The sequence below is a fragment of the Bubalus bubalis genome, chromosome 3 (genome assembly GCF_019923935.1).
Source record: "Bubalus bubalis isolate 160015118507 breed Murrah chromosome 3, NDDB_SH_1, whole genome shotgun sequence".
NCBI classification, from domain to species: domain Eukaryota; kingdom Metazoa; phylum Chordata; class Mammalia; order Artiodactyla; family Bovidae; genus Bubalus; species Bubalus bubalis.
Genome location: NC_059159.1, coordinates 119,406,019 through 119,432,939, shown reverse-complemented (window position 1 = coordinate 119,432,939; position 26,921 = coordinate 119,406,019). Strand labels below are relative to the sequence as shown.

Below are 26,921 nucleotides of genomic sequence, written 5' to 3'. Positions count from 1 at the left end.
GAGAAGACATACTGTTCTCATCGTTTAGTAAAGTCATACTGCCCGAGGCAGTGCTGTTCAAACCAACTATGATAACAGACCAGTTTTCCCCTGAAATGACAAAGATTGAGACTCCTATAAAAGATAGATAAAGATGAGTAAGGAGGAAAAGATACAAAATACCAGTCCCAGTGTTTTATTACAAGAGACAGCAGTTGTGAGTTGACTTGAGTTGCTGTGTAGAAGTCTCTGGGAGAGTGGGCACCTCACTAGGGGCAGCAGTGAATGTTTGCCAACCACACTGAGCAGTGCCGTCTGAGGCTCATAAAGAGTAATGGTGACAAGCCACCATGTCTAGGTAGGGTGAACAAAGTGGTAAAAATTTTCCAGTGTCTTTCTCTGAGAAATTACAATGGAAATAATAATTGGAAAGGGCAAATGGAAGCTCTTTGTAGATGTTTGATGGAGAACTGTGTGTTACGTACCCAGCAGGCTCCGGGAAAGACAGTGTTGGTCATCCTGTCTCTGGGGGGGCTACTGATGTTGGGTGGACCTTAAAGAAACAGTAAATACTTGAGTTACATTTGTGAGAAGTGCTGAGTGCTGTGAAGGCAGAACAATGGTGATAGGCAGACAGGTAAAGAGTGACAGAGTTCGTAACGGCTTCCTTGGGGTAGGGTGGATATACAGAAAGCTGAAGTTCACGCAAGAGGATAGGGCAGAGCTGGGCAGAGGGGGCTGGGAGGGTGGGCTGTTGCAGGTATAGGGGACAGCAGGCTCCCAGCACAGAGAAGCAGCTTGACAATTCACGGGCAGGTGGATGAGTGTCTGAGAAGTGTCGTACAGCTGGGAGAGTTCATTTAGGGTTGGAGGGACCTTAGAAGTGCCTCTAGTGTGAATGCTCATCTGTGGTTCAAGTTTCCTATAATGGCCTCACCAAGTGTCTGAGCATCTCTGACTGATTCTCTAGTGATATCAGCTCATTTTCCCTGGCCCTTTGAAAACTCTTTGAGCCCTTGAGTTGAACTCTGTCTCCCTGGAGCTTTTACCTATCAATCCTGTTCTTATCCACTCCCTGGGACCACACAGTGCTCCACTAATCCAGCCTTCTCAAGACAGACAGCTCTTGAGATCTTTGGGGACCACCATCTCTCCACCAGGTGTGTCTTCCAGCTGAGTGTGTCTGTTGCTTCAGCCTTGATTTATGGGATATGATTTCAGGTTCCTAGGCCATCTGTCAGTCACTCCACTTCCTTTCCTGTCTTCTACAGATGTCATCCAAATTTGCTGAATAGGCTAGAGGACCCTATTGGGAGCTCACAGCCTGATGATGGGGAGATGGTTTTAATCAAGTAATCACAAAAATAAATGTGTAATTAAATTGAGGTAGCTGTGACCATACCATACCAGTCAGGTATGACCTAAGTCAAATCCCTTATGATTATACAGTGGAGGTGACGAATAGTTTCAAGGGATTAGATCTGGTAGATGGAGTGCCTAAAGAACTATGGACAGAGGTTCATGACATTGTACAGAAATCAGCGACCAAAATCATCCGAAAGAAAAAGAAATGCAAGAAGGCAAAGTGGTTGTCTGAGGAGGCTTTACAAATAGCTGAGAAAAGAAGAGATGTGAAAGGCAAGGGAGACAGGGAAAGATATACCAACTGAATGCAGAGTTCCAGAGAGTAGCAGGGAGAGATAAGAAAGGCTTCTTAAATGAACAGTGCAAAGAAATAGAGGAAAACAATAGAATGGGAAAGGCTAGAGATCTCTTCAAGAAAATTGGAAATATCAAGGGAACATTTCATGCAAAGATGGGCACAGTAAAGGACAGGAATGGCGAGAATCGAACAGAAGCAGAAGAGATTATGAAGAAGTAGGAAGAATACACAGAAAAAAAACTACACAAAAAAGGTCTTAATGACCTGAATAGCCACAATGGTGTGGTCACTTACCTAGAGCCAGATACCCTGGAGTGTGAAGTCAAGTGGGCCTTAGGAAGCATTACTATGAACAAAGCTAGTGAAAGGGATGGAATTCCATCTGAGCTATTTAAAATCGTAAAAGATGATGCTGCGAAAGTGCTGCACTCAATATTTGCTCAGCAAATTTGGAAAACTCAACAGTGACCACAGGACTGGAAAAGGTCAGTTTTCATTCCAGTCCCAAAGAAAGACAGTGCCAAAGAATATTCAAACTACCATACAATTATGCTCATTTCATGCTACCAAGGTTATACTCAAAATCCTTCAAGCTAGGCTTCAGCAGTACTTGAATAAGAACTTCCATTTTTAGTAGCTGAGTTTAAAAAAGTCAGAGGAACCATAGATCAAATTGCCAGTATTCATTGGGTCATAGAAAAAGCAAGGGAATTCCAGAAAAATATCTACTTCTGCTTCATTGAGTAAATCCTTTGACTGTGTGGATCACAACAAACTGGATAATTCTTAAAGGGATGGGAGTACCAGACTGCTTTACCTGTCTCTTGAGAAACCTGTATGCAGGTCAAATAGCAACAGTTAGAACCTTACATGGAAGAACTGGCTGGTTCAAAATTGGGAAAGGAGTACAGCAAGGCCATATATTGTCATCGTGCTTATTTAACTTCTATGCAGAGTACATCATGCGAAATGTTGGGCAGGATGAATCACAAACTGGGATTAAGATTGCCGGGAGAAATATCAACAACCTCAGATATGCAGATGATACCACTCTAGTGGCAGAAAGTGAAGAGGAACTAAATTGCCTCTTGCTGAAGGTAAAAGAGGCTTGAAACTCAACATTAAAAAAACTAAGATCAGGGCAGCCAGTCCCGTTACTTCATGACAAATAGAAGGGGAAAAAAGTGGAAACAGTGACAGATTTTATTTTCTTGGGCTCCAAAATCACTGTGGATGGTGACTGCAGCCATGAAATTAAAAGATGCTTGCTCCTTGGAAGGAAAGCTATGACAAACCTAGAGTGCATTTGAAAAAGCAGGGACATCACTTTGCCAACAAAGGTCCATATAGTCAAAACTATAGTTTTTCCAGTAGTCATGTATGAATGTGAGAGTTGGACCATAAAGAAAGCTGAGTGCCAAAGAATTGATACTTTTGGATTGTGGTGCTGGAGAGGACTCTTGAGAGTCATTTGGACTGCAAGGAGATCAAACCAGTCAATCCTAAGGAAATCAACCCTGAATATTCATTGGAAGGACTAATGCTGAAGCTGAAGCTCCAATACTTTGGCCACCTGGTGCTAAGGGCTGACTCATTGGAAAAGACTCTGATGCTGGGAAAGATGGAATGCAAAAGGAAAAGGGGGTAGCAGAAGATAAGATTAGATAGCATCACCAACTCACTGGACATGAATCTGAGCAAACTCAGGGAGATAGTGAAGGACTGAGGAGCCTGTTGTGCTATAGTCCATAGTCTATGGGGTCTCGAAGAGTCAGGCATGACTTAGCAACTGAACAACAATAACAAGAACTGTGATAGAGGAGTATTGTTTTCTGAAACTCTGAAAGGTTGATCCCATTTGGAGGGTTAAGGGAAAATTCTCAAAGAGTTTGAAGGGGAAGGGCATAAGCCTCTAGGTAGAGAAACCAGCATATGCAAAGGCCCTGTGGCCTTTCATTGTTTCTTATCAAAGAGCATGACATTGCCACTATTCTGTACTTGTTCTGGTGTCAGCGTGATCTAAGATCTCAGTAGCTTTCCCAACCAACCTGGACATTTTTCTCTCTCTTCCACTTCTAACTTCTCTTGACTCCTTTTTGTTGAAGGCATCATCCCATTTCTTACATCTGTACTCAGACTTTAGGTTTGATGCTTTCCATTTTACCCAGTCTTCTTATTTCTTAAAATCCTCACCAAGATTGTAGGCAAGAGTTTTCCGTAATGAAATATTTATCTGATCTTATCTGTTTCTTGCTCAGAAATCTGCAAAAGGTGCATATAATCTCCTGATGTAATCCCTCTGATAGAGTCACCTCAGCTTGTTTTTCTAGCCTCATGTCCCATATGCATTGCATCTCATGCTCTGGCTGAATGGGATAACCTTGTATTCTGTGAATGGCTCTCCTCCTACTTGGAGCAACTTCCTCTCTAACTTGTCTCTACCTGTCCCTGCAGAAATATTTTCTTTCCTTTAAAGACCACTTCAGGCTGCTGCCACCTCCCAGAAGCCTTTGCTGATGCCTGTCCCACATATGATCTCTCTCCACCAGCCCCTTGTAAGTCTTGTGACACTTTCCACACTTTGGCCTTGAATTATAACCATGTGTACAAGTCCTATCTCTATTTGCTTCTTCCCCACTAGAATTAAAGCTTCTGAAGTCCTCTTGTCCCCTTGAGCCTTGATAGGCAGTAAACAAATACTTGCCGCGTTGACAAGGTGGGGGATGAGCCCAGGATTGTGTAAGGCCGCATGATTCATCCTTTTCCAAGGGAGAATGCAGTTTGCATTTTAGAGACATGCAATGCTGATTTATAAGCGGTTGCTCTCACTGTGTTTCCAAACCCTCAAGGCGAAATTTAATTGTTGCATTTTGTCGGCTTAATTTGAACTTACTTTGAGTTTTAGGAAATTTATTCCCTGAACTCTGTGAAGCTCACTGATAAAAAAAGAAATCTAGAAGAAGTTTAGACAGATTGACATCTTTGTTATATTTTGTGCCTCCCTCCTCTCAAGATGTTTTTTTCCTGGCCTAAGGGCACCACTTTCCTCCCCACAAATACTTGGGGCCGAGGTCTACTTGCCTCATACAGTAACATCTAGAGGTCAGTTGTAACTCACACTAATAATAGTTTGACTCAAGATTCCAGCTAAGTTCCAAGTTCCCTCACCCTGTGTTTTAATGCTAGACGTGTAATTGAGAAATCTTCCACCCACTTGTTTAGTGTTTAAATAAACCTTTTAAACTACCTTTTTGGAGTTGCAGCCTAATGGGAAGAGAAAATCTAAACTACATTTGGGGTAAAATTGCCTCTTAAGAAAATATGTTTTGCAGCATTGAAAAAGGCCATCCAGCTTCTAGCTGAGAAAACGTTTTTGTGGCCAGTCCCCTCTCCCTCCTCTCCATTCCTGATCTTGCTTCTGATCCCTATGCTGACCATGTCTAGATTCCACACTTGGTTTATTTAGTGGATTTGGAAATCAATTCAGCCCCTGCCCTTTTTTACTTATTATGATATTTGGGGTTTTTTTTTTTGTCTATTAAGTACATAAAGGAACATGCTTATTTTGTGCTATATTGTCACTATGTGTGTTTGAGTTTAACTTCTCTTTTTCTACCTTTGAATGGTCTAGGACTGTGTCCCTAATTTCTTAGGTTTATATTGAAGTGTAAGTCCTTTCCTTTTGATCTGAGTTATGTTTAGCTGCTGGACAATCATCCCTTCCTTTTCTCTCCCTTTTTACCTCTTCAGAAATGGCTTTCAGCTTACTAGACATAGCTTGTCTTATCTCTTAAGTGAATACTGCTATTTACCTGCAGTGATTGGTTCCTTTGCTAGAACTTTTAAATGGAGCTTTGAAGTGGCTGTATTTTAAACTTATCTTTGTCTTACTTTTTGTCCACGTGTCTCTTGGTTTGTATCTTGTCCTGCATAGGAGCCCTGTTGCTGCCCCAGCACATTTACAGTTTGGAAAAATTTAATTGATGGAGGAAGTAGGGCCTTAGAATCATAAATGCAGACTTTGATCAGAGAACTTCTTGTGTATCAGCTAGACCATCTCTTCTTCATTACTTTGTCTAGTAATTTTTTTTTATATCCATTTTAAGAAGTTCTGCATTCCCCTTTTTAAAATATGAGGATAGCTGTGTATTCAACTAAATAAGGGAAAAAGTCTCCCATCTTAATAGTTTAATGTCCTCTATTTGTATTTTGTTACTAAAGCCCTCCATTGATGTAGAAATGCTATCTTCAAGTGGGGTGAGGACTGCGCCTTGATCTGCATGTTTACTGTTTGGGAGGATGCTCAGAGGCCAAACTGAGAAAATCCTGTGAAAGAAGTAAAGGATTTAACAGATGTTATAAGTTAGGCATGCAGACCCTAAAAAAAAATTAAAGGTAGAGCTTGTTAGATTGGCAAAGAAAGATTTTTATCATTAGTAGATGAATTATATACCTGAGGACTTCCCCCCCTCTAAATCTTAGAATAATATGGCTCTGATTTTCTTATGAGTCCACATCCCAACAGTCCCAGCCGCCACCTTCACTCTACTAGCTCCTGAGGCTGGGAGCATCATCCAAAATCATAACTTAACATTGTTCTCATCTGTCTTAGAATGAGCTAGATGCCACAGCCCTCAGCCCTCAGGGCTCCTTCATGAAGCACGTGGATGATGCCTGGTGTTCTCTTTTTGTGTAGGGAAGGTGTCTCCATCCTGGTGGGCCCCACAATCCCTCTTGAGGCGAGAGTGTCAAAGGTGGTGCTGACTTGGAAGCAAAGTAGAGGTTAGAGCCCCACTTCTGTGATTGGCTGGCCCCTCCTTTGTATGAGCTGAGTTGGACCTGTTACGCATGCTCTCTTGTCCTGCTTTCCCTCCTCTGTAAATAATAAGGGATGGCGAGCTGTCTCCTGTGACATGGGAACCAAAGGTTGAATCTATATAATGCTTCCTACTTTCCTGCAAGTACTTTCCCACATGACATCATTTCCCCCACACCTCAGCAGTCACATTTACAGGGTATGTTTTGTCACAGCGCGCTGTAAAAATAGGGAAATGCAACCCAGATAACTTCTATATGGTCTCCGCATCTCACTAGTGACGAAACTGAAACTCTGGCCTGGGTCCCCTCACTTCCTAAGCGTCACCGTATGCTCTTCAGTACCCAGACTCAGGAACCAGCTTGTCACACGTGACCCATGGCAACTTCCGCCGCAGCTGATGTCTGAGGGGTCTCTCATCCACCAGGTTCTGCTGATGGGGTGGCCTGTGGATTTCACAGTTCCTGTTGTTCTCATTGCCTCTTGTTCTGCTCTTCATCAGCTCTGTGTCTCTGGGACTACCTCTTCCCTTTGAGAAACCACCTCCTAGGCATTTGGTATAAGTTTTATGGGAAAGTTGGCTGGCAGAGCCCAAGTGGACTCCCCACCTTTCTGTAGCTCACTTTCCTTACTGGAGCAGTCTTTCATGCCTCAATTCGTAAGTGATTAGGTAGCAATTAATGAGTTGAGACATTCGGATTCTTCTACTGAGCACCAGCTGTATGCTCGCTGGTGCAGTCATCCCACCTGTCCCTAGAGGACTCGGGAATGAGACAGATATCCTCAGCATGATACCAATTTATATTGAATCAGGGCACTGGGAAGGGACTCATGGCACCTGGGGAGTCAAGGCAAGCCGCGAGAGTGGGGAGGAGACGTGCACTGAAGGCGAGGCAGTGCTATTCTAGGCAGGAGGGAACAGTTTGTGCACTACGTGGGGATGTGACAGTTTGCGATATTTTAGGGGAATGGCCTGTTGTGCCACACGGCTAGGAATTTAGGCTACAAGATGGTCACATGAACTGAAGCTCATAGGCACTCAATTGTGAAGGCTTGGTGAGCCATAAAAAGTGAGTGAAGGTTTTGATCTGATCAGATTTTTTTTTGATACCTGTTAATAAAGCAAGAAATTCTCGCTCAGGAGGGCCAAGTCCACAGGCAGCAGGGTCTTGGCCACAGCCTTCATCGCCAGGGTCCCTGGTTCTGCATTACTGTGTGCTGGACCCTGCCTCCTTCCAGCAAGCCCACAACTCTAGCACTGACCACGGAACACAGTGTAGTTTTATGAACAGGGGCCAGTCTGCTAGGGAAACCACCTGCTTCCCGGAAACACGCTGCCATTTCCCAGTTTGCAGCACCTGCAGGGACTCAGGGTGCCTCCATCTCTGCTGTGTGCCCCAGGAGTAGAGTCCCTGGTTCCAAAAGAGTTCAGTTTCATTCAGGTTTTAAATCTGTGACGTCCAGTGGGCTTTTTTCTGTTCAGTTCTGCCACCAGATTGCAGAATTAGATCCTGATCTGCAAGTGCTTGATTCAGACAGCCGGGTCTGGGGACTCAGCTCTGAGGCTCTGGGGTGTGGGTAGATGGCCCCTAACCGAGCCCCATCACCCCAGACTCCTCCTTTCCACCCCACAGTTGGCCACAGTGCTTTCTCCAAACATCCTCCACTCGTCTTTGCCTGTGCTATCTCCCCAGCTAGCCTTTTAGGATTTATGGGTATCCTGGTTTTCCTGGCCTCGCCATCACCACATGCTTTCCTGGCTCCCACCCCACGCCTTCCTCCCTTTCCGCATTCCTGGCTGTCACACTTGTCCTCTGGTCAAGATAAGAGCCCTGGATTCAACGTCACCTCACTTTGCTCTTTTTAAGTCATGGGTGTTTGGTATCGATGCTGTCATTTCCCGAAGGCCCCTGCAGGTGTCAAGCACAGTGTTAAGTGTTTTGTACTTTTGCAGCTGCTGGCCCTTTTTTTCCTTACTACCATCCCTGAGGCCCTTATGTTTCATTATTATTTCTATCTTGTCGATCAGGAAACACATACATAATAGGCTGCAGGTAGTTAAGCCCCTTAGGAAGACCATAGTCAGTGAGGCTGTGAACCGGGGCCCTGAAGCTCATGTCCCTTTAAATCCAGGGTCTGGGCTCTCAACCTGCCTGTGGACCCAGCCTACAGTGGTCAGGAGTCCTCCTCTTCCCTTTTTCTTTCTTTGTAAAGATTTCTTTGTTCATTTTTGGCTGTGCTGGATCTTCATTGGTGTGTGTGGGCCTTCTTCAGTTGTGGCGAGTGGGGGGCTGCTGTCTAGTTTCCGTGTTCAGGCTTCTCATTGCAGGGGTTTTTCTTGTCGCTGAGCACAGCCTCTAGGTGCTCATGCTCAGGTAGTTAGGGCTCACGGGCTTGGTTGTGCTGCAGCATATAGGCTCTTCCTGTGTCCCCTGCATCAGCAGGTGGATTCTTTGCCACCGAGCCACCAGGAAAGCCCCTCCCCTTTTTCTTGGATAAACAAATCCAAGTTGTTTTTTTTTTAATTTTATTTTTAATTGGAGGATAATTACAATATTGTGTTGGTTTCTGCCATAGGTCCCCTCCCTCTTGAGCCTCCCTCCCATGAATCCAAGCGTTAAAAATAGAGGCACATGTTCGATGCACGATACTGGATGCTTGGGGCTGGTGCACTGGGACGACCCAGAGGGATGGAATGGGGAGGGAGGAGGGAGGAGGGTTCAGGATGGGGAACACATGTATACCTGTGGCGGATTCATTTTGATATTTGGCAAAACTAATACAGTTATGTAAAGTTTAAAAATAAAATAAAATTAAAAAAAAAATAGAGGCACATGTATACAAAAATGTATACATGTATACAAAAAGAAAGTACACAAATCACGTGTGTATAGCCCAGTGACTTGCACAAAGAGCACCCGAGAAACCTTATCTATGCCTTTTCCAGTCTCAAGGGGAGCCACCACCCCAACTTCTAATACCAGAGGTAAATCCTGCCTGTGTGTGAGCTTCTATAAATGTGGTCATGCCATATGCATTCTTCTGTGGCTGGTGTCTTTCTAAATTCAGGCATGAGAAGTATTTATAAATGTACACTATCCATTTATAAATACCCACTCCTAATTGATCTTACTTTTCCTAGTTTCTCAGTCAGTAAAGAGGCAAAGTTTACTTCTGGGACCTCGTCAACATTGTTAGGATGTGCCATTGAAGTGGGCTTTCTCAAAGACACTCATGTTCTTCCTGGAGGTGAATAACAGATTCCAAGCTGTTTCATTTGCTTCCCTGGTTTTTCCTTTCCATCTTTCCCTCTGTGAGCCGCACCTGCTCTGTGCCTCGTTGGGGTCTGTTCATTTGATTAGGCTCTCCAGCACAGCGGGCAGCGCCAGCTTCCTCTGAGGCCCCCTGTGACTGATGTATTAACATCCGTATGGGTTTCCCCTGGGATGGACGAATGTTCACAGCTTCTGGCAGCAGTTCACTGCACTGTGAATCAGTTTTAAAACTGCCTAAGTATGATGATCATAGACCTCCTGTGTGGTTTAAAGAAGAGGACACCTGGGAGAGAGGTGGATATCTTCCAAAGACAAGCATACAGTTCTCTGTCTGTACTTCGTGCATCTGCTTTAATCTGGAACATTTAACCCTATAATAAGCCGAGTTCCAGGGGAAGCAGATAAAATTTCCTTCCCCTAATAATCCAGATTGCTGGGAGAAGTATCAATAACCTCAGATATGCAGATGACACCACCCTTATGGCAGAAAGTGAAGAGGAACTAAAGAGCCTCTTGATGAAAATGAAAGAGGAGAGTGAAAAAGTTGGCTTAAAGCTCAATATTCAGAAAACTAAGATCATAGCATCTGGTCCCATCACTTCATGGCAAATAGATGGGGAAGCAGTGTCAGACGTTATTTTTCTGGGCTCCCAAATCACTGCAGATGGTGATTGCAGCCATGAAATTAAAAGACACTTACTCCTTGGAAGGAAAGTTATGACCAACCTAGATAGCATATTCAAAAGCAGAGACATTGCTTTGCCAACAAAGGTCCGTCTAGTCAAGGCTATGGTTTTTCCAGTGGTCATGTATGGATGCGAGAGTTGGACTGTGAAGAAAGCTGAGCACCAAAGAACTGATGCTTTTGAACTGTGGTGTTGGAGAAGACTCTTGAGAGTCCCATGGACTGTAAGGAGATCCAACCAGTCCATTCTAAAGGAGATCAGTCCTGGGTGTTCTTTGGAAGGACTGATGCTAAAGCTGAAACTCCAGTACTTTGGCCACCTCATGCGAAGAGTTGACTCATTGGAAAAGATTCTGATGCTGGGAGGGATTGGGGGCAGGAGAAGAAGGGGACGACAGAGGATGAGATGGCTGGATGGCATCACTGACTTGATAGATGTAAGTCTGAGTGAACCCCGGGAGTTGGTGATGGACAGGGAGGCCTGGCCTGCTGCAATTCATGGGGTTGCAAAGAGTCGGACACGACTGAGCGACTGAACTGAACTGAAAAATCCAGAATTGCTAAAATGGCACCTGATAGAAACTGCCTACCTGGAAGTGCCCACCTTGATGTATGGCAAAAAGAAAAGCTAACCCTCACATCTGCTGTAATTCTTTAGAAATTACAGAAAGCTCTAACAAGCAAGTTTTCTCCCCATGTTGACCACCGTTGATGTGTCATCTTCAGACCTAGATTGTGGTGCCTGGTATTTGGGTCACATAAGTTGGAATGTAGATAGACTTCAACCCCAGTTCTTGTGGTCTTATCTTCAAGGGCAGTAATACAATGCTTTTTGATTCCAACTCCAAATACCCTGTAATAAATGGCATGCTGCTGCTAAGTCGCTTCAGTCGTGTCCAACTCTGTGCGACCCCATAGACTGCAGCCCACCAGGCTCCCCTGTCCCTGGGATTCTCCAGGTAAGAACACTGGAGTGGGTTGCCATTTTCTTCTCCAATGCATGAAAGTGAAAAGTGAAAGTGAAGTTGCTCAGTCGTGTCCGACTCTTAGTGACCCCATGGTCTGCAGCCTACCAGGCTCCTCCGTCCATGGGATTTTCCAGGCAAGAGTACTGGAGTGGGGTGCCATTGCCTTCTTCAGAATAAATGGCATAGGTTCAATTAATTCTAATGTGCATGTATTGAAACATCATGTGGACCTGATAAGGACTAACAACACCAAAGCATACTGTGGGCTAAAAAATAGAAGATTTAATAATAAAAAAGAAACAGACTAATTGATGTAGGGAACAAACTAGTGGTTATCAGTGGGGAGAGGAAAGCGGGGAGGGACAAATGGGGTAGGGAATTAAGAGACACAACTATTATGTGTAAAATAAGCTACAAGGATATATTGTACAACACAGAATATAGCCAATATTTTACAATAACTATAAACGGAGTATAACCTTTAAAAGTTGTGACTCAATATGTTATATGCCTGTAACTTACATAATGCTATATTAGATTTCAATTAAAAAATACAGATTTAGTGGTCTAGTGACATAAGTGCCTTGATCTATAATTGTTTTATTTGCATATTTATTTCCTATGACATTCTGTGCAGTTCCCATCATGTGTATTCTGTCATTCAAATTAAGGCTAACGTTAAGGATTTGGGCCAAATAGCCATTTAATATTAGTTATTGGAACCAGTTTGCCAGGAGATAACATATCTAAGGTTCCTTTTGCCTTTTCATACTCTAAGATTCTTAGAGTCTAAGGAGAAATCTTTTCATATATTTGATATTTTGTTTTTATAGAAGAAAAATAAGGACAGATATTTTATTTTCAAGCTTTCATAACTTTCAAGGAAGTTATGTGGGTTTTATGTGCAAGCAGGTAGAAACCTGATATCTTGTATCAGTTTTGAGTTTTGTGCATGCTTAGTTATTTTTCATACTTTGAGTTAGCATTGAAATGAAAATTTAAGTTCTATATTTAATACCCATGGTCTTTAGAATCTGTTAAGGGACTTCAAGTTGCCAATGATAAGTTCCAGAAGGAGCCCAGACTTACCCCAGAGCGTTATGGGAAGGAGAAAACCCTACATACTTCATTTGTTGTTTATGTGTTCATACTTATAGAGGTTTAATGTTGCACTTCTAGATTACCAAGTGATGCTCTGAATAAGAAGAAAGTGAAAGCGGTGGTCTTCAAAGTGCCTAGTTCAGATGTGGGTGGGAAATATTATCACTCCTATTTCTTCCATCCCCTACAGGGTCTTTTCTTTGTAGAGATTTTATAGTATCTGTAATATATTGGTGCTTGGAGTTTAAGAAATTAGATTGTTAAAGAAAAAATATGCTTTAAGATTTTGGTTTAGAAACAAGTGTACACTGGGATTAGTGAAAGTGAAGTCGCTTGGTCGTGTCCAACCCTCAGCGACCCCACGGACTGCAGCCTTCCAGGCTCCTCAGTCCATGGGATTCTCCAGGCAAGAGTACTGGAGTGGGGTGCCAACACTGGGATTAGGTATTAACTAAATACAGGTATTTGTCTGTATTTAACAGGGAAGAAAATAATAGCCAAAAAAACATAGAAGTTCATTTCCCTCTCCCATAAAAGATACTGGCTGTCAGCCCAGGGCAGGTGTCAAGCCCCATCGTGTCACCAGGGTTTGTGCACCCTATCATTTTGTTTTGTGCCCCTCAGCAACTGATTTCCATCTTCAAAGTCATGTTGTGACCCAAAAAGGCTACGGAAGCTCCAGTCATCATGCTCATAGTTCAGTTAGCAGAAAAGAGGGAAAGAAGAGAGAAGGCACACTCCCTTTCCTCTTTTTAAATTCTTTTTCTTTCTTTTTTTTTAATTAATAAACTTATTTTTTAGAGCAATTTTAGGCTAACAGCAAAATTGTATGGAAAGTACAGACAGTTTCCATATCCCCCAGATTCCCTTTCTTTTAGGTTATGAACTAAGTGCCACCCAGCAGCTTCTGCCTACATCTCATCAGACAGAACATGGGCATACCTGGCCAGAGCAAAGCTGAGAGGAGTCATCTTTTACTGGGAGCTTTGCTACCTTTGATAAAACTGTGTTTTGTGGCCAAAGTAGACAGGGAGGTAGTTGAGGAGGAAACTTGAAGTCTTCATTTAACTTAAGACATTCTCTTTTATTATTTTATGTCAATTATGCAGAAGAGATTTAAGTCCAAACATTAAACTGGTACATTTAGAAAGCTGTTTTTGTTTGTTGATTTTGAAATATACTGTACCATGTGTAATTATTATGAGCTCGTAAGGGCTTCATCTTAAGCATCAAAAATAATCATTTTAAATTGTACTAAGAAATCATACAATTATACTAGGTACATAGAAGGAGGAATTTTATGGTAATTTGGAAGTACATTTAGTGTTCTTTTGAAGGAATTTTTTTTTTATGAAATAAAGCAGCACAATTTAAAAATCTTTATAAAATTTTAAAATATTATTCAATATATATATTTTTTAAACCCTAGACTTTGGCTATTATTTATTTCATTTGTTCCATCAATAAACACTTCAACTTCTATTGCTTTCAAAAGGAAAGCAGAGCAAGAATCTTTCTTTTGTCTTTTTCATAGACGTATACTGTGGTAATGATTAATTGCTTTATGATAAATATTTTTTCTGTCTTCTCTCATGTTCTTCTCCCTAATCATCCCATCTCCAAAAGCGCATACTCCTTCCACGTTACTGCAGATGGTCAGATGCAGCCCGTCCCCTTCCCCCCAGATGCCCTCATCGGCCCTGGCATCCCCCGACACGCTCGCCAGATCAACACCCTCAGCCATGGAGAGGTGGTATGTGCGGTGACCATCAGCAACCCCACGCGACATGTGTACACGGGTGGGAAGGGCTGCGTCAAGGTCTGGGACATCAGCCACCCCGGCAACAAGAGCCCCGTCTCTCAGCTCGACTGTCTGGTGAGTGAGAAGGAACTGGTGCACCAGGGTTATTTCCCCCTGGAGACTCAATAAGGAAATCGCTGTCGGGGCCTGGGTTTTATTCCCATTATGAGGAAATGGAAGCCCATTCTGTTTCCTGTGTTAGCCATTTAGCTCTCCCCACCCTCTCCCCTCAGCGTGAAGGTTTCATTTGTTGCTATTTCAGTGGTTAAATCCCAGAGTTGATGGATTTCTCTTAAAAAAATATTTCAACGGTAGTTTACAGAAGCTGTTCTTGTTTGAATGTGTGTGCAGAAGAGGGTGTCCCGTTTAATGGATGGAGTGCAGCTAGGCCTGGACTCTGAGCCCTGTACTCCACTCCACTTTTAATTTCCCTGCAGCCTTTGGATAAATATTGAAGAGTAAACATTTGATAACATGACATAGAACCATTCTGAACAGGGGCTGTGTTTTCAGGGAGATCTGGCTGAGTTTTATGACCTTAATTTCAGGAAAGAGTTAATAGATCACACTGCACGAAATCAGGGCAGCCATCAGCAGAATGGGGGTGGTGGGGTGGGAGGGAGTGCTCCCTTCAAGCTCCTATGCCACCTCCCCACCCCCACTCCCACAGTAAGAGAATACCATGTTGCATTTTTAGGGATCATAGAACATGTTGGGACATGTCCTTTACAGAGTACCCATGTACAGGACCCATTCATAGACCACGTACCATTGGCCTTGGGCAGACTATAGGCTACCTTGTGGTCCTTGACCCACAGCCTGCCGGGCACACAGCAAGGATTCTGGAGAGGGTGTTTCCAAAAAGAAGACAGACTGTAGTTTTGAGATGAAAAGGATCTTTGGGATAGTCCTTGATTTATTTTTGTAATCAAATAACTTAAACATATATCTATTAATGAAACAGGAGGAAACATACTTAAACACAACTTAACATTCTATGGTAGTAGGAGAGTTCTGTAAAACTCATTTTTTTGAAATCACACTGGTTACAGTTTCTCTCCTCTTTGAACAATAGGCCATGGTTAAAGCACAGTAAAGACTGGCTGTTTCTGTTGGGGACGCGGTTACTTCTTTGTTGGTGGTGGCGGAGGCGGGGGGGTCATTTTAGGTTTCACCTTCCTTTCTAATGTGTTGGTTTTGATAGATAGATGCCTTCTTTTGTTGATTTCTTTGGCCTCTGGATTGAAAGGCTTAAATATGACAGCAGCCAGGTTACAACTGGAGAAAGCAGCTGTGTTAAATTCCCAGACAAGGATCCATCTGGCTAATGAAGACACGGTACAAGCCTTAGGCAGAGAGACTTAAGAGTAATGAAAACCAAAACCCAGGCAGCAAGTCTGCATTTTCTAAATAGTAAATAACAGGGTAATGAGGTCAAAGATTTCTAAACTAGCTTTGAAAAGTGTTTTTTTTCATGGAGAAGTACATGTACACCCACCTTCCATGTACTGATGGTCTCAGTTTTGTCTCTTCAGCAGGAAACTAGGCAGCAGTGGGAATTATATGTGAGCCTTCACATGCACTGAGCAGTCCTCTGAGGTTGCTTTGTTTACTACTCCAAAGGAGCCAGTGGCCATCAGACCCGGATCTTTACTATAGACTGCTTGCTTTGCTAGTGTCCGTGAAATACCACTTTTTAAGTCAACAACCAAGATAGCCGTTAGAGAACATAGCATTGTTACTGCTTGGTCATGTATTATAACAATTGAATTATGTTTATTTCACAGAACAGGGATAACTACATCCGTTCCTGCAAATTGCTCCCTGATGGCTGCACTCTCATAGTGGGAGGGGAAGCTAGTACCCTGTCCATCTGGGACCTGGCAGCTCCCACCCCGCGCATCAAGGCAGAGCTGACGTCCTCGGCCCCTGCCTGCTACGCCCTGGCCATCAGCCCGGACTCCAAGGTCTGCTTCTCATGCTGCAGCGACGGCAACATCGCTGTGTGGGACCTGCACAACCAGACGCTGGTGAGGTGAGCGGGGGTGGTTTCCTAAGTTGGGGCTCCTTGGGTCAGAAAAGTCCCCTCCCCCCATTTCTCCTACTTCTCTGCCTGCCCCCATGTTCTCAGCCCACGCAGGCCAGGCTTGGAACTCGGTGTCAGGACCGTGTCGCTGCCCTCAGGGGCTTACACTCTTGCTGCCATGCTTGGGTGTCACCCAGACTTTGTATTTACCTCCCTAATGTTCCTATTCTTCATGCCAGATTTGTTTAAAAAACATCCCTGGCCTTTGCCAAGGGGCAGAATACCATGGATTAGATGGAGGTACAAAAGGTCCTCAACACTAGATGTTTTTGGCTTTGCCTGGAACCTCATATGTGCAAATAGGAACCAACTGATACAGGATAACAGAAAATCAACAAAAGAACATTAGAAGAGATTCCACGAATTTAACCCACAAAATGGTTTTAAAGTAGCAGTGTTTCTCAATAACTAAATAAGCCCTGTCCAGGGGTCATTTCCCCCAGGAACAAGCCTAGCTGCCTGGAATCTGTCACCTTTGTGTCCCTCCTCGGCTCTGGCCAGCTCCCTCCCTCTGGCCAAGTTGATGCTCATGTCAGAGATGTTAGAGAAAAGCCTTTTGAAAAGGAAGCACTGGACTTCCCTGGTGGTCCAGTGGTTAAGAATCTGACTGCCATTGCAGGGAACGTGGGTTCGATCCCTGGTCTGGGAAGATCCCACACGCCGTGGGGCAGCTAATAAGCCCATGCGCCACAACTACCGATCCTGTGCTCCGCAACAAGAGAAGTCACCATGATGAGAAGCCCATGCACCACAGCTAGGGAGTAGCCGCCCACTCACCCAAAAAATAAATGAATAAATAAATAAAGGAAGCAGTGATTAAACATCTAAAGCAGGATGGACCTATGTTTTGCCCTTTAACGTCACAGTTCATCTTCACTTAGAAACATTGTGTGTGATACATTTTTAGATTCATAGGTTACTTAGCAGAACTCCCTCCATGCTTCCAGGCCACGGGCACGGGCTGGAGGGAAGGAAGAGAGCATGGAACTCATTAAAGCGGCTCACTCTTCAGCCTTTTCTGTAGAAATCTACCAAGTCTTACCACACCAGGCTCTGTCCCTGCATGTGGGTGACAGTCTGCAGTTATTTTATTTTATTTTTGTCACTCTCGGGGCAGCTCAGAATGAGCAAAGTGAACAACTGGAGCCAGAGCCAACAGCCACTTCAAACTTCTAGCCTAGTGATTGTTGGTTATTTTTTCTTAGTTTTCTGCCTTTTTTTTAACTTAATAAATACACTTTCAAAACATTCATTTGAAGTGCTTTTCAAGTATTCATCTGTTTAACCCCTGTCACTTGTGCACTGCTTTATCCTGATGTTAGCGTGGAGGCGCTGCAAAGGGGTTTGGGCACCCTGCCCTCTCGTGTGCTCTGAACTCCTGCTCTGTGCCAGCCCCTGGGGAGTAAGTACCTGTTGGATATGATGGGATATTGCCTCACACATCTCTCTGTTTGGACTGGCCACACGCAGCTAGTGGCCACCCTGTGTGACAGGGCAGTGCAGAGTCTGTTGAATATCTGTGTATGTCTGTGACCCAGCACGTTCTGAACAGCCCTAAAAGCTGCTTTCTAGGAGCCTTAGTGCAGAGCTGAGATGGGTGTATGGAGGGATGGAGAAATGAGCACCAGCTACGTGCTTAGGTCCCCAGAGAAACAGTTGTTCTCAAGGAGTACAGGTATTTCATGAGTTCCAGAGGTAAGAAGAATTCAGAGGCTGAAATGAAAAGGAGGTCCTTGGGTTTCACAAGGTTTTTGAAGACGGAAAAGCAGCACTTTGGAAAGGTGGGGTAGGACTACAAGGTGGGGTAGGACTACAGTAGGCCTGGGGGACCAGTGGGGACACCTTGGATGCAGGCTGGGACTTTGAGGGACAGATTTGGGGTGCATGGGGGAGAAGACCATGGTGGAAGTTCTGAGTAGTTTTCAGAAGAGAGACTTTTGAACTACTGCTTTGTATCTTGTCTCAGAATTCAGGGCAGCAGTGGAGCTCACATCCTCTCCTCCATGCCCTTTACATTCCAAGCTCAGCTTTGAAGTGTGAAGCTCTGAGGGAGTAATAAGGTAACAAGAAGAAGAGGCAGTGGAAACTTTGCTATGAGTGTTGAGTTCCCAAGCAGTTCTCTCATGGATTCTGCCTGGTTTGCCATTGTGATCGAGCCTTGGAACACCTCTCACCTATTCCAGTCACTCCCCTGCCTGCTCCCTCTTGGTCTGCAAAACCAGGCCCATGACCCCCTACACCATCAGCCCTGTGGTAGGTTACATCACCCTCCCTTCAGCAAGTCCCACCTGAGGCCTGGCAGAGCGTCTGTGCTCAGCAAACCCCTGTTGGTTATTCTTGGTGGTGATTCATTGTGTGTGTGTGTGTGTGTGTGTGTGTGTGTTTAAGTATAGTTGATTTTCAGTGTTGTGCTAATTTCTGCTGTACAGCAGAATGATTCAGTTAGATACATATATACATTTTTTTTTAATATTCTTTTCCATTATGGTTTATCTCAGAAGATTGGATGAAGTTCTCTGTGCTGCAGAGTATGACCTTGTTGTTTATTCATTCTAAATGTAATAATTTGCATCTACTAACCCCAAACTCCCAGTCCATCCCTCTCCCTCTGCCCCATCCTATCCTTGGCAACCACAAATGTGTTCTCTGGGTCTTTGGTGGTGGTTATTGACTAAGGCACGAGATTCCCCTTCAAGAAAACAAAGGCCTTGTGCTGGGATTCCAAGCAGGACCATGCCCAGGGATCAGTCAGCAATCAGCTCTCTCTGCCCCATGCGGCTGAGTCAGGAGGCTGGCATGCCGCTTTGTCTCTGGGAGTCCAAATTTCCTAATGCAGGGCTTTTTCTAATAGAGAACGCAAGGTTGAGTCAATACATGAGCTCATGCTTTGCTGGCACGAAGGGCATCTCGGTGCTACTCACTCATGGAAATGGGTGTGCTCCCGGGCCCCGAGTCCGTGGTGTGGTGATACAGGCCTTTGCAGTTAGAGGCAAGGTCTGCCTCTTTTTGTAAGGAATACACTTGGGATTCTGTGTGTTTGTCTTTTTTTCCCCCCTTCTTTTCACACTTAAACACTTTTCCAGACCTGGGAGGAATTTCACCTTCCAGACAGATTTGTAAGAATAGCTCTTGGAGCGTATTTAACTTCTCCTGTGTGGTGACCTAAAACAGCATTCCATTTCTTCAGCACTTGGATCATGAAAAAAGGAAAAGAAAATCTGCAGGTGCCGTTTCCTCTCCTCCTCGAGGGAAGAAGGTTGGTTTGATCTTGCACATCAGCAGACACAAGGAGATGACACACGCCCGGCGAGTCCAAAACTAACAACACAACAGTGTTTACCTTGAGCTCTGGCAGGAAATCATTATTCAATCTGGTTTGTTTTATCAGGCAATTCCAGGGCCACACGGACGGGGCCAGCTGTATTGACATTTCTAATGATGGCACCAAGCTCTGGACAGGCGGCTTGGACAACACGGTCCGGTCCTGGGACTTGCGCGAGGGGCGGCAGCTGCAGCAGCACGACTTCACCTCCCAGGTGCGCACTCGTCCCTCCCCGGGACCCTCCCTCACCTCCCCCACCCTCACCCCCAGGAGAGTGGAAGCTAGACAAACAGACCAGAATTTCATTTGAGATACACACACACACACACACACACACACACACACACACACACACACACCCCCAAATCACCCTGAAACACTTAGACTGGCTTTTAAAATGCTGTAGGTAAAGACTTGTTAGTTGTTTTGTTTATCGGTGAATTCATTGCAGGAATTTGTGCCGTGAAGAAAGTACAGGGTCTGATGTGTTGTCCATCTTCTCACCATCTGATGTAGGGGTGAGAGATGATTTGATTCTCATATAAATAGACCTTTAAAAATATGCAGGGATGTCACAAGGAGTAGAGAAAAATCACAACAGCTCTACAAGTTAATTCATTTCACTTACATCAGGGAGCTTAAAAAATACAGTGGTATCTCAGTGGATGCCTGTTTTATTAGTCATCCCTTAGAAATTGGACTCATGGCTGACTAGATTTATGGAATTTTGAAATGATAGGAAAATGGCAACTTTGATTGTGCATTGTGGAGATTATTTAGATGTCAAGGGTCTGAATCTAGGCCTGTTTGGGGAAAGACAGTGCATGCCATGTTAACTGTTTTCTGATGGTGGAATTGTTTTATTTTGTCATGACTTATTTACTTTTTTTTTTTTTTTTTTTGGTAATAAAAATAATTAGACTCAGAAAAGTATGACAGAAATAGAAAGCAACTATATGTTCAACTAAATTTCATATCCCTGTCAAAATTCTGTTGAGTTCCTTATAGTCTTCCCTGTTCCCTTCCAGCCCTGTTTCCGTTATGGTTAGGATTCTATTTTCAGTCTACATTTTTTTATTAAAAAAAATTCTTATGAAAATTTTCAAATATATATGAGAACAGAGAATATTCAAGCATATATGAAAGCACAGAGAATTATATGATAAACTCCATATGCCCATCACCCAACTTCAGTTCCTAACACATAACCCTTCTCATCTGTCATCCCTGCCTCCAAACACTGGATTATGTTTATTAAAGTAAATCCCAGACATTGTATCATTTCATCCATAAGTATTTCAGTTAGTATCTATAAAAGACAGGCTTTCAAGAATCCACGTGCAATACAGGAGACATGGAGTTTGATCCCTGGGTCATTAAGATCCCCTGGAGGAGGAAATGGCAACCCACTCCAGTATTCTTCCCTGAAAAATCCCATAAATAGAGAAACCTGGAGGGCTATCATCCACGGGGTCGCAAGAGTTGGTTATGACTTAGTGACTAAACCATCACCACTAACTGTAAAATACAACCCTTTTAGACAACACACATGAATACCTTTATTAGTTCCTGAGAATTTACTTCTTGATTTTATCACGCATGGAGTAAGTGTTGTTTTTCTTTCTCGTTCCTTCAAGGTCTTTAACACTTGACTTATCTGGGTTGGGTTGCTTGTCCTGTAGACTTGGCCACAGCCTGCGCTTTACTTACTACATCCTCCTGTTCTTGCTAGTTTTCCCCTTTGTTGTCTGTTCACTTCCCAGGTCTATATGGGCAAACTACTCAGTGAGCCTCTCTGCTTCTTGTAGATATTCTCCCTTGGGTATTGCCCAACTGGGGAGTGGCTGGCTGTGGGCATGGAGAGCAGCAACGTGGAAGTCCTCCACGTGAACAAACCTGACAAGTACCAGCTGCATCTCCACGAGAGCTGTGTGCTGTCCCTAAAATTCGCTTATTGTGGTGAGTTCAGCTGAAAGGAAACCGGAGGACGCCGGTGGCCGAAATGGAAAATACTTCTAAAAAAATACAGTGGAGATCATATCTGGAAAAAATGTTGTTCTCTGAGCAGCTGGATGCAATCATTCTATTGTCTTAAAATTGTCCCTCAGAGCATAGTGATGTCTGTTTCGGTCTGTTTCCCTAATTTGAGAAAAGTCAGCAGGCGATAAAATTGCCTAATACAAGGTTTTGACGCATGTTTGTTTTTAGTGAAGAGAATCAGAAGTGTGGGTGGAGGGCAGTTAGGTACCCCTCTGAGGGGGATGGGTGGGAATTTGTAGGAGAATGAGGCAGGAGCAAAGGAGGTCGTTGTGGACTGACCGGGATAAGGAGTCCATGGTCAGAGAAGGGAGCATTTCGGGGCGCCCAGACCATTACACTCTGCAGTGAGGAGTATGAGAGAAGTTCACGGGGAATACTTATTCATGAGATGAAGGGTGGGTTAATAGCTATCACATTATACTGACCACATTCTATGTGCCATATATCCTATCTGCCATTTAACTTAGATTCTTCATTCAATCCTTTCTAGTCCCATTTATCATAAGGAGACTAACAGAAAACAACTTCATTGATTGACAGAGGACCCACTGTGTGCTGGGTGTGAAGCTACTTGTCATGTTTCCAGTGGCTAATGGGACTGACATGGTCCCTGCTACCGCTTTGATTAAACCCAAGATCACAGATGGTTCACAATGGAGCCCATATTTAAAACCTGCCTTCTCTACTTATGTCACCCTTGGGCATGATAGCTCATAATTAAACAATGCTCTGAGTTTGATTAAGTTCAGGTAGCTAATATATACCAGGAATTTTGATCTTATTACCTGTTCCTTTGCTAATTCTAGGTAAATGGTTTGTGAGTACTGGAAAAGATAACCTCCTCAATGCTTGGAGGACCCCCTATGGAGCTAGTATATTCCAGGTAAGTCAGTGCTCCTCACCCAGAATGGCAACATTTGGACTACAGTGTTCCTGATGATGCTGGAAGTGAAGGTGCCTTGGAGGGACAGGGCCTGGAGCATCTCTATTCCACACCAAACACACATCCATTGTTTTCTCTTCCAGTCCAAAGAGTCCTCATCTGTGCTCAGCTGTGACATCTCTGTGGATGACAAATACATTGTCACTGGCTCAGGGGACAAGAAGGCTACAGTCTATGAAGTCATCTACTGAAAACATTATGTGGTTTAATGTTTATAGTTGAATTGGGCCAAAATGTTTTGAATTTGTAGAAATAGAAAAGTTGTAACTTTAAAAACACAAAAACCTGTTTCCAAACCTTGACACAAAACTACTTTGCGTCTACAAAGAGGAGGCAACGAGCACATCAAGAGAAGGTCACCTATCTACCTAGACCAAATGGAGCACCGAGGCAACGTGGACAGAGGGGTGAGGGTTGCAGGCTCCAGGAACGGAGCCTGCCGGCCCAGGCAGAGTTCATCCTTTTCTTTCTGTGAGGTCTGCCGAGATTACCTTTCTGTTCCTTGTGGTTTCCCTCCTATCTGTCCTTGGTAGATCAGTGGTGTCTCCAATTAACTTGTTTCCCGGTTTTGCATCTTGTGAAATGTTTTTTTTGTATTTTTGTTGAAGGTTAAACATTTGTATAAATTGTAAATATATTTGGTTTATTACAGTAAAGGCTTTAGTACCAATAAGTGGTTTTTCTTTCTCCTCCATTATTGTTTTTAATCATTGGTGTGGGTTCTATAAGCAAAGTTCAGAAATTTGTATAGGAAGTTTTAAAATGCGCTTCTCGTTTTATAAATATATTTGGTCACAGACTCCTGGTGCACTAGGACCTAATTACCTCTTCTGAGTTAATCAGGAAGTCAAGAGGAAGAATAATAAGTAACCAAAGGTTTATTAATGATGATTTTATTTGGGAAGCTAACATAACATGACTTAAGCCAAGATTCATTCTTTTGTTTGGATACTCTTGTGATTCGAGATTGTCAATTAAAGCTTTACTTTTTCTTGGTGATTCACTGGGAGACAGAATACTCTTTTTTTCTAGGAAAGCCTGGCACTTTCAAATCTATAGTCTCCCTTTACAGGCTTTACATTTCAAGAAATGAAGGTGACTTGGGTTTAGTGCTAAGACTGATGATATCCACAAAGCTGTGGAGTTCATTAAACTGTAGAAGAAATGTGAGGTGCCTGCTGGTTTTATCTCATTAATACTTATTTGATCTATTATATTAATTGACTTAAGCCAACCACACCCAGCACTTTGCTCCATCCTTCTCATTAAGGCTTTCCCTACAGCTGCAGCCCTTCCTGCCTGTCATTAGTCTGGTCTTTATCTTCGTGGACAAGCTTCTACTAATTTGATTAGATGGAACCTGTAACCCTGGGCTTTTAATAAGTTGCCATGCATGATTCCTCCTGAAAAGGCCACATGGCTCATTCTTTATATACCTATTATTTACTGCTATATTTTCAAAAATCATGGTTAATAATTTCAAGCCAGGTTTTCTGGCTGTTTAAAAATAGCACCTAAGGAATTTTATAATGTCCTTGTTTTCTTATGATCCAGCAATTTGTTGGCAGTTTGTCTTAATATTTTTTATTTATTATCCAGACCATTTTGTTTTTATACACTTAACAATATTATTTTGTTTACTTTTTGCCAAAATAATGTTTATGTACAGTTTGTTAAATATTTTCTCTTCTCATTAAGTGGATGGCAAAGACCTAATTACTGAAGCTGATTTCTCTCTCATCCCTTCCCTGTATAATGAAGTAGGTTTCTATACTACAGACTCTGATGGGTTCATAACATACTGTTTACCTTTTCTGGTCTCTCTCCTTCCTGCCTCACCTTCCCTGTTTTCTGTAATAGTAGAGTAGAGGTTAAGTTGCTATAATAACACCCAACAATACAGTGGCTCTGAGACCACAGAGGGTTTGTATCATACCCACATATGACCCAGAGACCCAGGCCATTAGTGCAGCTCTGGGCATCCACAGTTACTCCCGTGGTCTCTAGTCCCAGGCTCCAGAGGGACTGGAGTCCTCCTTCCCAGAGGGACAGATTGGGAGTCCAGGGGAAGGGTGTCCTCCCAGACAGGTGACTAGGAGTTTCTCTTTCATTTCCATTACCAATCCATTGGTGGAGACCTAGACACGGGGGAGTCTGGGGGTTATGGTCTCTTCCTGTGTAGTGGGTACCCATGGAGAAGGGAAAATATATTTGGAGGGATTCTGGGTTAAGGAAATAGTCCCATTTTCTGTTAGTGCATTTTCTCCCTTCATGCTTTATGGTTTCCCAAGCTCCCAATATTCTTTCTCTCATGGGATTTTCTGAGGGTCTAGATCTTTATCAGTTCATCAATTATCTTCAATTTGATGAAACCACTTCCATTTGCTTTTGGTTGAGACTCTAGTCTGGTCCCAGAAGAGGTGTTCTGTAGAGCTCATCCCTCTGTTCAAGGTTTGGAATCTTGGGGGACTGCCCAGTTGATTGTTTCTCCACTCGCAAAATGGGAATGATAAAATAGTCATGCCTACATCTCAGGGTCTTGAAGATCAGAATCTGGTGTGTGAAGCATGACTGGGAGAACCATCTATGAGTGGGAGATTTCCTCCCCAACTATAAAGTTAGGAGGCCCCACCCCTTTTCCCCAGGAAACTGGAATCATGTGATTGTTAAAATCTGGGTAAGCCAAATGTTTATGTACCTCTTGCTTTCAAAAATGGATTGTAAATTAGGATTCAACAGATTCAGATCCATCGAGAGAGCCATGCAAGGCATGTTTGCATATAAAAATATCAAGAGATGATTGTCATTATCCCTATAGAAGTAACCAAGGTTCAGGGAAGCTGTGTCCTCCCGACCCCATGGGAGATAGAACCAAATTCAGGCTTATTCTTTTGAGTTTCATAAAGTGGTCTGTCATATTTCCAAGCTCTCCAAATTTCCTTTTCATTTCATTTGAAATATTTACAACTTGCACATTTCTCTGGTGTATATAGGTGTATGAAAGTGAAAGTGTTAGTCTCTCACTCATGTCTGACTCCTTGCAACCCCATGGACTGTAGCCCACCAGGCTGCTCTGTCCATGAAATTCTCCAGGCAAGAATACTGGAGTGAGTAGCCATTTCCTATTCCAGGGGATCTTCCTGACCGAGGGATCAAACCCAGGTCTCCCACACTGCAGGCAGATTCTTTACTGTCTGAGCCACCAGGATTTATGACTAAATTTAAGCAAGTGATTGTTTTCCCTATTCTTTTAATAGGTTTTGTTTAATATTTATTTAATCTTTTTTTTTTCTATCACTCACAGTCTTAACCTTGAATGTAAGTTTCTGTCATGTTCTCTTTCATGGCATTGAAGTTTGCTGGATAATAATTGAAGGCCTAGTAAGATTGGTTTTGTAATACCTTTTTCATTACCAGATGTTTCTAGTACTACTTATTTCATAATAACAAAATATTTCATCAATATGATAATTAAAAATTTTAAAGTTTCTGTTATTTGACAGATGATAGGGAACTGTTTTATAAATTATAAAAATCCTCACAGTGGCCTGAGAGATGGGACTTTCTTTTTTTCTTGGCTGCATGGCATATGGAACTTCCCTGGCCAGGGATCAAATGCATGACCCCTGCATTGGAAGCATGGAGTCTTAGCCACTGGATCACCAGGGAAGTCCTGAGAGATTTTTCCATCTTTGAAGATTCTTTGAAGAGTTCACGACTGGTAAGTAGCAGCTGGCTCCAAAGCATTCATACAGGGATTTTAAAAATTGCACTTTTGCTAATGGCACAATGAGGTAATGACTTTCCTAAAAGTTTTCCAGCAAATCAGACAGAGGGGATCAAATTCTTAATTTCAGCATGCTGTTTAATTCCATCAAGGGACTGTTGCCTCTGCCATCAGCTTGAGCATGAAGAAGGATATTTCATACTTTCCACTGCTGTAGATCATGGCTTGTTTGTTTCTCAAGGATGTCTTCTCTGTACTCTTCTTTTGGCAATGAAATCATCAAATCACCACAGTTTCAGGCTTCCCTGAGCAAGATGAAGCTTGTGTGAGGCGCATTTTCTGCCCCAGCAAACTTACTCTCCAGATAGCCAAGGCTTCTCTGGCTATATAGTTGTCCTAGTACTTAAACAGTTATATGGTTTGGTGTTAGTTGGATTCCTGTTTTTAGAGACATTGTTTTCAAACTTTAGTCTGCATCAGAATCACCAGAGGACTAGTTAAAATTCAGATTTCTG

At 43.1% G+C, this 26,921-nt stretch overlaps 1 protein-coding gene across 6 annotated transcripts in view; it reads left to right on the top strand.

Annotated features, from left to right (window-relative positions):
- The window catches only part of TLE1 (TLE family member 1, transcriptional corepressor), a 92,386-nt gene extending 69,034 nt beyond the window's left edge, over positions 1–23,352 (top strand). For all 6 annotated transcript variants that reach the window (XM_025281649.3, XM_006071622.4, XM_025281648.3 and 3 more), the window contains 6 exons: positions 14,114–14,363; positions 16,076–16,323; positions 19,763–19,910; positions 21,505–21,655; positions 22,543–22,619; positions 22,763–23,352. In XM_025281649.3, coding sequence (XP_025137434.1) covers positions 14,114–14,363; positions 16,076–16,323; positions 19,763–19,910; positions 21,505–21,655; positions 22,543–22,619; positions 22,763–22,870 — 982 coding nt within the window. In that variant the 3' untranslated portion in view covers positions 22,871–23,352. The remainder of the gene's footprint in view (positions 1–14,113; positions 14,364–16,075; positions 16,324–19,762; positions 19,911–21,504; positions 21,656–22,542; positions 22,620–22,762) is intronic.
- The last annotated feature ends 3,569 nt before the right edge of the window (positions 23,353–26,921 follow it).